General features: G+C 52.1%; 1 protein-coding gene across 1 annotated transcript; it reads right to left on the bottom strand.

The window, feature by feature from the left end:
* Nucleotides 1-3,906: 3,906 nt before the first annotated feature.
* Nucleotides 3,907-7,158, bottom strand: C2CD4D (C2 calcium dependent domain containing 4D). The gene is made up of 2 exons (XM_060622843.3): nucleotides 6,112-7,158; nucleotides 3,907-5,265 (listed from the first exon to the last, which is right to left on the bottom strand). Exon 2 carries the CDS (start codon nucleotides 5,057-5,059, stop codon nucleotides 4,031-4,033), a length of 1,029 nt encoding a protein of 342 aa, XP_060478826.2. The 5' UTR covers nucleotides 5,060-5,265; nucleotides 6,112-7,158; the 3' UTR covers nucleotides 3,907-4,030.
* Between the last annotated feature and the right edge of the window lie 5,787 nt (nucleotides 7,159-12,945).

The following is a 12,945-nucleotide window of genomic DNA, read 5'->3' as shown; positions in this document are numbered from 1 at the left end:
CTGGCACTGTGCCAGGTGGTCCTGCCCACCCCAGATACTACAGGCATGGCTGTCTCTCCTAGCCATGCTAATTGTGCCACTGTGCAGGGTGAGGATGAAGTGCCGGGGGTCGGGAAGACAGGGTCCTGGCCTCTGGGTCTTTGTGAGTCACGTGCCTCCTGGACACTCTCAGGTCTCTACTCCTTCCCTGCCCTAAGCATACATGCCTGGGGCTCTTTCTCCCTAGGGCAAGAAGGTACCATGGTCATCCTTTTGGAAGTCCCCACCCCCCACCCCCATGCCTAACCTTCCTCCCTCCTGCTCCAATCACAGCCCCTTTTTCTGGAGGAATCAGTCCTTTCAAAAATCAGGCAGTGGTTTTTTCCTCCGATGCATTCTTACATTCTTATGCAAGGAAGAGGCTGATAGGGATCTGAGAATCATTTCACCCCCCACGTGCCCAAGTTCCCTTATCAGGCTGGGGAATCTCAACTCAGGGGGCCAGCAAGCAGCCTGGAGAGGGTGGAGGGTGGTGGTGGTGGCTTGGAACTGGAGAGCAGTCACCAACTTGTTTTCCCTCCCCCCCCCCACCCCCTAAGCCACAGAAACCACTTGAAGCTCAGTGCGAGCCTGCCCTTCCAGGGGGGTGCCTGGGGGTGTGGAGGTGGAAAGTATATGTGGGGCCTGGGCAGGCTGCGGACCACATACTACCCCAGCCCCATCCTCCAAGGGCCACCCCTCTGGGAAGCCTGATTCATTGATTAGGACAACCTTTCCTGGGTCTTCTCTAAGAGGTCCATGCGGGGCAGGGGGTGGGGGGGGGAGACCTCAACCCACCAACCCACTGGAGTGACCCAAGGAGGGGGTTGTCCCTCCTCCTCCCCAAACCATTAGAAGAAGCACAACCGGTGCTCTATAAACATCTGTAGATCTCACAGCCTCCACCCCTCCCCTTTCCTGTCACAAAGGCCACTGTGGGTGGAGGGAACAGCAGGAGTTTGACCCCAGCTCCTGGCCCTGAACTTTCTATGGTGACCCTGCCTGTATCACTCATCTGTCAGTTAACATTTGTGGTCACTTAGGTTTGGATGCAGCAAGGAGGGTTGAAAGGCAGGAGCTCTGGTTTTTAGAGCCAAAAGACTTGGATAAGAAGGTGGCCTGCCATTTATTGGTCTCCAGTTACCACATCAGTAAAGAGGGGACAACAATAACTGTCCTGGAGGCTTTGAGGCCCCAGCTGTGTGCACACAGGAGGGGTTCTTAGGACCTGATTTGTCCTAGGGCATGTTTCTGTGGCTTTAGCTGGCCAGGAAGTTTCTCCAGGGACATTGTGGCCCCCATCACAGGGGCCAGCTGACAGCTTTGAACTGAGTGAATTGCTCTGTGAATTCCCACCTCACAGCTGCCTCTGAGCAGCAGAGTGGGGTGGGGCATCTGGTGGAGCCAGGGTCCTAAACCTTCCTTGCAGCCTGGCTTTTCCCTGACCTGCCTGTCAGGAAAATGGGACTAACAAACAATAACTACCTTACTGAGTGGTTGTGATGATTACTGGGATAACACAGGTAAGGCATGAGACCTGGTACAAAGTACTGTGGTTAACAAAAGATGTTTTGGTCCATCCCTCTCTCTTTCCATTCCTATAGTCCTCCCTTCTCTTTATCTGACTCCCCCTTTTTTTTTAATTAAAAAAATTTTTTTTAACGTTTATTCATTTTTGACAGAGGGAGACAGAGCATGAGCAGCGAAGGGGCAGAGAGAGGGAGACACAGAATCTGAAATAGGCTCCAGGCTCTGAGCTGTCAGCACAGACCCCGACACGGAGCTCAAACTCGAACTCACAAACTGTGAGATCCTGACCTGAGCCGAAGTCGGACACTCAACTGACTGAACCACCCAGGCGCCTCAGTGACTCCCCTTTTCTATGCCCCTTTCCTGCTTTCTTTTTCTCTATCTTACCAAATAACTTTTTTTTTTTTTTTTACATTTTACTTACTCATTTTGTAACTTGTTTGAACCTCATGTCTGTTTTGATCACTGCCTGGCACCTCGTAGGGCCTCCCTACCTTGTATTGCAGGAATGCAGGAATGAAAGTTAAAGGGCCTCTACATTTCTTTCCAGGGACTTTCAATTGGGCATCAAATGCAGTTGCTTACCAAAGGTTATTATGGGGGCAGGGGTGGGGTGGGGTTGAAGTAGGACAGTTCTAAGGACAGAGCTAGACCCATGGGTGACTTCACAGATTGAAAAAATTGGAGTGCTGTCATCCTAGGGCAGGAGGAGACCCCTTTCAGAGTGACCTGGTTGGGAACTTGCAGCTGGCACCTATATATTAGATAATGAGGGGATTAAGAGCCCAGACTCAAGCCATACTCTCTGGGTTCAAATCCTAGCTTTACTCCTCAGTAGATGAGTAAAGACCAAGGTCATATTGGATAACAATAGTACTTAACCCTTCTGGGAATTGCTGGGAAGAAGAAACTGAGTCGACAAGTTGTTGAACAGTTCCTTGCTTGGTGATAATCCTGGTAGCTGTTAGCACTTATTATTGCTTGGTCAATGCTACCACCTGGTGGACATCTGGAGCACGATTTCACTGGTCTTGGGCTGGGGCAACAGGTGGGGGTACCTAACTAGAGGATGGAGAAGGAATCTGGGCGATCTGACTGGAGGTATGTGTGTGTTGTGTTAGCATTACACATACTGAGGGCTATCAGGATCCAGCAGGCTCTTCCCGCCCCTCCCCGCCCCCATTCAGGGCACCATGGAAACTGAGAAAGGGCCCAAGGGGGAGGGGGAAAGAAGCTGGTTGGCCCAGTGTCTTCTCCTTCTCCCTCCTTCCCTCCCTTCCTCCCTTTCTTCCCCTCCTCCCTCCTTCCTTTCTCTAAGCCTGGCCTGAGCCAAGAGGAACCTACTCCAGGGAAGGTGGAGAGAGAAGAAGGTCACTGCTGACATCGGGACATTTAGGTAGGAGGTAGACAGAATCTGACCTACATTTATCCATCATCCCCACCCTCCCCCTATTCACTGGGCATCCTTAAGAAGTGCTCTCGGGGTGCCTGGGTGGCTCAGTAGGTTGAGCATCCAACTTCTGCGTAGGTCATGATCTCGCAGTTCATGAGTTCGAGCCACATGTCGGGGTCTATGCTGACAGCATCAAGCCTGGAGCCTGCTTCGAATTCTGTGTCTCCCTCTCTCTCTGCTCCTCCCCCCACTCATGCTCTGTCTCTCTCTCTCCTTCAAAAATAAATTAAAAGACATTAAAAAAAAAAAAAAAAGAAGTGCTCTCACACTCAGGTGGGACTCCCTCCCCATATGAATCCCTGGGACATTTTATCTCCATCATTCAGTCCCCACGTGCTGGTCTGACTCTCGGTTCCTGCTTTGCCTCCTAGGATGGCACAGGAATAAGCAAGAGACAGGACACCTAACTCAGCACTGTGTCTGATGTCTCCTGACTCACTCATCAAGATACAGAAATTTCATCTCTTTTCATGACAGATGTGGGTACAAGTGGGGAGTAGATGAGTGGAGGACTGCTGGAATCCCCGGAGATAGGGGGACTGGTGGGGGGCAGGGGGAGTGTGGCTGATGTTTGTTTCAGTCACAGAGCTTTTTTCTGGAGTGACTCAGTGATTGGAGGGCCCCCAGGAGGGGTGGAGGCCTTTTTGGACAGGATCTTAGGACCTACGCAGCCCAGACCTATTAAACTAGCTTCAGGGTCTCTTGGGGATGGAGCCCAGGAGTCTGCATATTTAACACACTCATTCAGCATTGCTGATGTCTGATTATTCTAATGCTTATTCAAGTTTGAGAACCACCACTTGAGGTCTGCTCCAACTCAGTGTGAATGCGCTTCTTCCATCCCTGGTACAGCCATGGCAGAGGGAAGAGAGTAGGCTGCAGATCTGAGAGTATAGGGTGCCAACAGGGGAGAAACCCTGCTAGAAGCAGGCACTTTATTAGCAAAAATAAATACCCGCCAGGCAGCCTGAAAAGAACGAATACTGCAGATCGAGTGGAGGCCTCCTGAGGAAAAGACAGGTTCTCAGCCTATGGGCTGAGATGGCCAGGCGCCAGGGAGGCCCCTGGACCCAGCTCCCCACCCAAGGGGGGCAGCAGGGCCATAAGAGGCGTCTCACACTCTCCCAGCAGGATATCTCGGCGGAAGCCCGCGCCCCGGTCTAGCACCTTGGCCCTCAGACTGCGGGCCACCAGGTCTGGCGGCCCCAGCCCGTCGAAGAAGAAGTCCTCGTTGAAGATGGGGTTGGCGCTGCACTTGACCACGCGGCTCCGTTGGCCCCGCGGCCGGACGCGCGGCCACAGCCTCAGCACCACGCAACAGCCGCCCCCGCCGCTCCCGGGCCCGGCCCGCGACCGCGGCAGGCCCTCGGCGCTCACCAGGCGCAGGCGCAGCCGCCCGGGCCCGGCCAGGTACTCGGCGGAGAGCCGCAGCTGCCCCCCTCCGGGCGCGAGGCGCAGCACGCTCTCCTTGGTGGGCCGCAGCCGGCAGCACGGGAAGTCCGGGTGGAAGAGCGGCGGCCCTGCGCGGCGCGGCGCGTACGGGCTGGTGCGGGCGGAGCTCGCCTCCTCCCGGGCCGCCGAGCGCGGCCGGGGCCGGCCGGGGTCTGGCCGCGGCGAGCCCAAGGGCGACGACTCGGGCGACGAGGCCGTGTCGCTGTCGGGGGCCCGGCAGAGGCGCAGGTCCGGGGCGGATACGTGCAGCCGGGCGTGCGCCGGGGACAGCCCCCTGGCGGCGGCGGGGGGCGGCGGGTGGAACAGGGACTCGCGCCGGCGTGTGTGCGGGCTCTCAGGCAGGAAGGCCCAGCCTTCGCGGCCCGCCAGGTGCGGCAGCGAACAGGCCGCGGGGAGGCCGCGCCCAGCCGGGGGCTGGGCGCCGCCGGGGTCTGGGAGCCGGGGCGGGATGCAGAACTGCGGAATGCGGTCGGGGGTGAGGACGTTAGGACAGGCGCGCACGGGAGGGCCCCGGGCTCGGCGCTTGGGGACCAGGTTGGACGGCGCCCATCGGGGCCCGGACTCCGGGGCCCCCAGCCTGTAGCCGGCTTTCTCCAAGAGCCACATGAAGTGGGGTGAGGATGGCGGAAGTCCGAATTCCGCGAGGCCGAGAAAGTGCAATTTCAGCGTTCCGGGAGGGGAGGCCTTCGGAGGAGAGAAGAGGGCTTGAGGTGGGTGATGCTCCGAACATACACCGGGTGGGCCGAGCACTTTGCCCCCAGCGCGCGGGCCCCTCTCTGGGCGGGAAAAACGGGGCTGTGAAGCCTGGAGGCCTGGGGAGAAATGGAGGACACCGGACAGTCACATTTTCAGATGCAGGCCTCGGCAAATGCAGACTCCGCAGTTAGTGCTAACGGTGTTCACTCTAAAGAGTTAGAAGAAGGCCCAACATACCCACTAGAAAGAACTCTAGCTACTGTTAGGAGAATTAGAGGGACATTCTCGAATCATCAAAAGGTCTGTAGTCACAAACACGGACCCAGATCCCAAACTCCGCTTGTACATCTTGCTCCCCTGAAGAGGCATAGAGGCCCTGGGCAAGCTCATCCCCTTCTCCCTCGCGCGTCCCGAAGACGCAGACTCTCCTCCAAGATCTTGTCCGGCGTCCCCTTTGGCTGCCTTCCCCGCGCCTCGGCAAAATCCTCGTTAAGACTGAGCCATCCTTTGGCCCCAGCCCCACCTGCCTCCTCTTGCTCCTCCCTCTCCTTTCCGAGCGGCTCGAGGCCAGAAGCGGACTCGCTGCACACCTGGCCGCTGTCCTGCGAGCACTCAGGGCCGTCCAAGGAGATGCACCTCTAGGGGACACAGAATCCTCTCCACCCCAATCCCTGACTGTCCCGTTCCCAGCCTCCCCGCCCCGCTACATCCCGAGTCTGCCGGGCGGGCCCGGCCGTTGGGCCGCCACTCCCACTCTCCACTCCTTTTCTCCTCAGGAAACCACTGAGCACAAAGGCGGTATTGATTCTCCGCCACCCCCAGAGCGGCTCCCTCAGAGGCTCCGCTGCCGCTCGCTTACCGCACCCCCGCGCCCCACCCGCGGGACCGCGGCGTTCCGGCCGTCCGCCTGGGAGTCCGAGCCCATGGCAGGCTCCGTCGGACGTCCGGGGTGCAGGCCTCACCTGTAGGCCGCCGCCGGTTCCTGGCCTCTGATCAGCAGGCGTTCAGAGCCAGGAGGGGAGTAGCTTCCTCTCCGGCTTGCTCCCCCAGCCCAGTCCTTCTGGGAGGAGCTGGCAGGGGCCTCCGCTGCCTACGTACGACCTCTTTTCCTGGATAAACAGAGCTCTGTCTCCACGGTCATCAGCCCGTCCTTCTTAACTCCTTCCTCCAGCTTTCTAGCAGCAAGCCGGTCCTGGGACCCCAGCCTCCTCTGCTCCCCCCGCCCCTGGGAGGGCTGCAGTGAGGAGGTCGTTATCATCGGGCAGTGGCCTCCACCACCCTGTGTGCTGCACTGGCCACACCCTAGCCCTGCCGGGTGAAACCCATCGCCTTGATCACACAAACCACATATTCTGCAAAGCCTTCCTTGCTGGAATCCTTTGACTACCCCCTCCCCTCCCCCCAACACCCTGTGCAGTTCTGGAGCCATCACAATAGCTTCCCAGACAGAGTGACTTTCTGTGACTAGTTCTCTGAATTACACTGGCCCAAGGAAAAGTGACCAGGATCCAAATGTCTGAACATAGAGACACTGAGGACAAAGCTCCTTCTGTCCTTGGGCCAAGCTCAAGCTGGCCTGTGCTCCCTGCCTTTGGCAGAAGGCTGTTAAACTGTGAACATGGAGGCTGCCTCGCCTTTCCTTCCCCTCTCCTGCAAGCAGATCCTAGGAAGCACAGGCCACCACTGGCAAGATGCGACCCTCAGTTTCACCCACCATCCTTCAGTCTCTCGAAGGTGTCAGGCTCTTTCCCTACCTAGGATCTTTGCATAGGCTATTTCCTCCCCTAGGACCACACCCCCCTTTCATCCTTCAGATCTGATAGCCTTCCATCTAAATTAGAGACTTCTGCATGGTTCAGTTGGTTGAGCCTCTGACTCTGGTTTAGCTCAAGTTATGATCTCCTGGTACATGAGTTAGAGCCCCGCATCAGGCTCTGCACTGACAGTGTGGAGCCTGCTTGGGATTCTCTGTCTCCCCCTCTCTGACCCTCCTGTGCTGGCTTTCTGTCTCTCTCTCAAATAAATAAACTTAAAAAAATAAATTAGGGACTTCTCTTGTATACTTTCACAGTGCCCCATACCTTTCCTTTCTGGCATTGGTCACAGGTTTTTTTTTTTTCTCTGTGATTTTTGTATGTGATTATTTAGTGTCTTACTAGACTGTAAGCATCATGAGGACAGTGCTTAGTACAGGCAAGTTCTTAATCAGGATTTGTTGAATGAATTAATGACATTAAGCAGAATTATACCTGAATCAATTCAGTCTTCCATTCACTGTGTTATGTGCTGGGGATATATAGAATGGGGGACAGTCTAAGGGGAGAGACAGACAATAAAGATGCAAGCAACAACAACAAGACAAATGGTGAAATGCAGGAAACATGATGGTATTTTAACATCTGATACTTGAGAGTTTTGAAAAAGCAAGTGTTTCTTTTATGGAGGTCCCTGGTGGCCCCAGACCTTTTAGTACTGACCCAGACCTTTTAGCTCCTCACTCAGCTCAGCCCTGGTGTCCTTTCTCGGGAGGGTGGTCTGCACGGAGTGCTGCAGCCAAGAACTCATGGCTTTGGCATCAGTCAGATGGGTTGAGGATCTCAGCTCTGCGATTTACTAGCTGTGTGATCTCTGGCATATAACTTAATCTGTCCAGGGTTCACTTTTCCCATCTGGAAGACGGAGAGAACATACCTAATCCTCAGAGTTAGTATGAGGACTAAGTCAGATAATACATGGGCATCAGTTCAGCTCACTTCTGCTAAAAGTACAAGAAAACAGAAAACCCAACTCAATCTGGACTTGACAATAAGACATTTTTTGCTTCTATAATAAGAAGTCCAGGTGTGGGGTAGGATTCAGACAAGTTTGATTCTGTGGCCTCATTCATTCATTCATTCAGTCATTGACTACCTACCATGTGCCAGGCACTGTGTTGGACTTGAGGATATAGCAGTGAAAAAAGAGATACATCTCCTAGCCAGCTGAAGCTGATGCTTTAGTGGAGGAAGAAAGATAATAGAAAAAAAAAAAAAAAAAAAAGTAAAAATAGTACAGTTTATTAGAAGGAAATTAGTGTTTGGGGAGAAAGTAAAAGTAGGAAAGGATTATAGGGGAGCACTCAATTTTAAATGGGGTGGTCAGGGATGGCCATCTTGAGAAGAGAACATTTTAGAAATGACATGAAGGAGAGAGGAAGGTTATCTGAGGGAAAAGCATTCTGGGCAGAAGGAATTACCAGTGAGAGGCTCTGAGGCGGAGGCATGCCTAGAGTTTTCAAGGAGGCAAAGCAGCCAGCATAGCTGGTACAGAATGAGTGAAGAAGAGAGGGAGTCAGAGGGATAACAGGGACAGATGCTGTTGGGGCTTATAGCCACTGTGACAATTTTAGCTTATACTTATAATGAGCTGAGGAGTGACATGACTTGACACGTATTAAAAGAGTTGCTCTGGCAGCTGTGTTGAGAACGAAATGAAGGGGATAAAGGCATAATTAAAGAAACCAGATGGGAGACTATTGAAATAATCTTTGTTCAAGATGATTGGGGCATGACTCAGGATCTGGATCTATTCTGAAGCTAAAGCCAATAAATGGACCCATCCCCACCTGAAGAGGAAGAGAACGATACAAAGTTTTTGGCCTGAACAACTGGAGGAATGGAGTTATCATTTGTTGAGAAGAGGAAAGTTTAGGAGCTCAGCTTTGGATCTATTAAGTTTGAGATGCGTGCCAGACATCTAAATGGAGATGCTGGGTAAGCAATTGGATTTATGAACCTGGAACTCAGAGGAGAGTTCCAGACTGGAAATATAAATGTGGGCACCAAGAGAAATGAAGACGGAATTTAAAGTCACAAGACTTGAAGTCTAGGTAGAAAAGAGTAAGGGTCTGAGGCTTGAGACTCAAACTGAGTCCTGGGCATGCCGATATTTAGAGGGGAGAGGAGGAGAACGAGCTGTGCCAGATGCTGTGACAAGATCCAGTAAGGTGAGGACTGAGAATTGATCACTGGATTTAGCAATGCAAAGTCACTGGTGACTTTGAGAAGACCAGTTTCAATGGGGTGGCGGAAGCAAAAGCCTGGTTGGAGTGGGCTGCCGAAAGGTTAGGGGAAAGAGAGAGCAAAAACAATTCTCTTGAAGGATTTACTAGAAGAGCACGGGGGAATGGGGTAGTGGCCAGGGGTGGGAGGGAGTGAAATCAAGAGAAAAAATTTTAAATGACAAAAATAGTGGTGTGTTTGTATGCCGATGGGAAAGATCCCATAGGAAGGGGAAAATTGGTGTAGAAGAGACAGAGGAGAATTGGTGCAGCAATATTCCTGAAGAAATAGATGTCATGTGTGAGAAATCATTCTGGGAATTGTCCTTTGCCTGCTGTGTAAACAGTTCACCCAGCTACTGGGGAGAACATAGAGTAACTGGATAGAGGTAGAAGGTGGAGGAGTGGGTGGTGGGAACTTGTTTCCTCTGAATGCTTCTAATTACTCAGGTCACCAGCTGAGAGTGATGATTGATGCAGGAGAAGGTGGCTTTAGGGTTTGAGTAGAGGGGACCAGGAAAGGAACAGTCACCCAGGAGGACAGGGGACTGGATGCTCTAGGGAAAATGCAAGATGGGTCCTGGGCAGTACTGCAGGCTCACCTTTAGGAGAGCAACCATGACTTTACGCTGAGACCGGGCAGCATGGCTGCAAGATTTTTCTCTAGCTGTGCTCAGCTGTACAGATGTAGGGGGAAAATGGGCAGAGATTTGGTTTAGGACTGTTGCTCAGTGGTTGACGATTCAGTTTCCGGCTCCCTCTCTCCTTCCATTTCCTTCTCTTGGTGGATGAAGTCAGGGGTGCATATAAGAGTGCACACCACCTGGGCTGCACAGTGCGGGGACTGAGAACTGATTACAAATAATCCACAGCCTGGCTGTATCCGTCAGGGTCAGGTGAGGAAAACAGCACTTGCTGGGTAGTTCAACAGAGGGAGTTTTAACACAGGGAACTTGTTACAAAGGTATTGAAGAAGCTAAGAAGGCAAATAGGATGGTGAGGACTGTCTACCAGGATCTGGAACCATGGAGACACAGGCACTACTTGAGTCACCTTTCAAAGCAAAGAGAAGGGGAGAACTACCCTTACTTCTTTCTACTTTCCACCTTCCAGTCGGCCACTAGGGCCTCTCAAAGACAGGTGGCAAGGGAGACTGGGAACTGTAGTTTGTATGCACTAGCTCTGCACAATCTAAGGCAGAGTAGGGGAGGGGTGGGGATCTGGGAGCCATCAAACAAATGACTGGCACACTGAGTAGTCATAAGATGACTTAATGAGAACAGTAAGATATCAGACCTGGAAAGAAATGATTTGCCAAACAGTAGCAGAGTTGAGACTAGAAGCCAAGATCTTCTGTCTCAAAGAGCATTGTTCTTTCTTATACCCTAGAGGTCTTTGGATTTGAGCAGAACTACTCCCTTGAATGAGGCCCAGAGTGCTGCCTCCTCACCTCCTCCAGCACCATCACTGCTGCTCCTGGGGGACATTACATGTGACTGAGGGCCCTCATCTCCTTTTTCCTGCCAATGCCATTGTAGAGGCACACCTGGAGGACGGGGCATTAAAGAGTTTATCTGGGTTGAAGCCTGATGAAGAGGCAGGCAGGGCACAGGCCTTTCCTCCAGGTAGACAGGCAACAGTTACAGGACTCTCTGGGCTTTTGGGTCTCGCTAAGCTGTCTGTCCCATGGCCTTGAGGGGTGGCCTCAGGTAGCATAACTTGGCCACCAGTGCTCACTATGGGTGCTGGCAGGTGAGGGGGTTGGTGATCTACTGTGTCTGATAGCTCTGGCTCCTTACCCAGGACCTTTGATGAATGATCTAGCTTTGCAGTTCCAGGAAGGCCTTAGGGGTCCCTTCTTCAAGAGCTGGGGTGAGCTCCCAATGTCTCCTGCCTTCTTGAACTGGTTGTTCTTACAGCTGTCTTATTTACTCTTCAGTTCTCTTGACACTTGACTCAGGCTTCTGGAGAACACATATCTTCTGCTGTAAGCAGGAGAAGCTGCCACGTTTGTCTGGATGGCCAGTTGGATTCCACTCCATCTACTTTTACAATAGTTGCATTCTAGGTAAATTTGTTTTAAGTGTGGAGGCAGCACCTCCCCTGTTTCTGCCTAGAAAGCTGCACAACTTGGCCTCCTGGAGGGGAGGGGTGTTTGTCAAAGCCCTAGAGCCTAGAGATGATGACAACATTTCACTTACCAGTGTCCCTGCTCACCCTCCTGGTCTTATCCAGTGAAGCCTGACACTCTCAGACAGGTTGTGGGGCCTTCCCACCTCTGTAGATTTCTACCTGTTTCTTTTAGAAGTATCAGATGCATCTAATCTGTTTTAAGATGGAAACTTAAGTACAACTATTTTGTTTTTATTCTTTTCCTTGATTGGAAGTGTTTTAATGACAAATAGGCTCTCCTTGACTGTGAATAAAGGTCCATCAGGTCCATCAAGTTTTTGGTATGCACTGTGTTTGTAGATTATCAGGGCAACTGTAAACACAGAAAAATAGGGTTTTGATGTGAATATATGGGGGGGGGGGTGGAAAGTTGGCTGCCATGAGATTTCTGGCTATGGCCTCTGGTATGACTCTAGCTTTTGAGGACCACTGGGTCAAGGCCCTTCAAATCTAGGTCCACCAATCTTTGACCCATTATTCAAGATTGGTGGCTTAGAAAGTATGTGGTCTAATTACTAGAAAGAGAACCTGATTTCCCTACCTCCCCACCACTGCTGACTTTGTGTACAACTCTCTGGCCCTGTTCCATGCCACAAAGGGGTCCATTCTCTCTGATCCCCTGAATCCCCAGCCCCAGCCCCAGATCCTGGAACCTCAGCCTAGGCCTGAACTTGAATTCTTCACTTGCCAGGATAAGGGTTTGGGCATAGACTGTTTCTCTGATGATCCTCCTCTCAGACTGAGACAGTAGTTGCTGGCTACTCACCAATCCCTTTTCTCTTTCTTCCACAACATATAGTTAGACCATATTCTCCAACCAACCTCCCTTTGCTGTTTATTGGGGCCTCATGACTGAGTTCTGGCAATGGAAATACATTGAAGCTTGGTCCCCAAACACCTCCCTTGTGATTCTCTCCTCTCCCATCTGGTAACTGGATATCAACACCCAGGATGAGTCTGGAAATTATATGCTGGATATGGCAGAACTTTTGTCAGCCAGATTCCTGAATGACTCCTATACACCAACAACTGGACTTTATGTGCGTAAGAAGTCCATTCTATTTAAGATATGGGTTGTGCTATGGAGCTGTAAAGGTTTACCTGTTTTAGTATTTGGCTTCACCACACTTAATAATTAACAATCATTTGTGATATGCCCTTTGGAATTCTCATTCTTTGGTAAAACTTCTCCAGTCCTTGACCTCTTCCTGGGCATCCCCTGCACCCAGTTGTCTTAACAGAATCCTGCCATCCCTGAGGAGGCTGCTCGGTTTTCCACTTCTCTCATCTGTAGCTCAGATGGAGGTTCTGATTTCTCCTGGATAACTAGTGCCTCCTCCTGTCTGTAATCTTCTCCATGTCAGACCATTACTCTGGCCATGTTCTCTTTTCTCCTTTACCACTGTTTCTTCACCTGATTTATCAGCCATTGTCCCGTGGTCTTGCCAGCTGGCTCACGCCTTCTCCTCACCTCAGGTCAGTGCACTTCCCCGTTTTCCATCAGCACCTGGGCCTTCTGCATGCCTTGGCCCACATGGACCTGGTTGGTTTGTTCTCCTGATCCCCACAGTGGCCTATCCCAATC

The sequence above is a fragment of the Panthera onca genome, chromosome C1, assembly GCF_046562875.1.
Source record: "Panthera onca isolate mPanOnc1 chromosome C1, mPanOnc1 haplotype 2, whole genome shotgun sequence".
NCBI lineage: Eukaryota > Metazoa > Chordata > Mammalia > Carnivora > Felidae > Panthera > Panthera onca.
The sequence above is the reverse complement of the archived record's forward strand: the minus strand, read 5'-3'. Positions and strand labels throughout refer to the sequence as shown.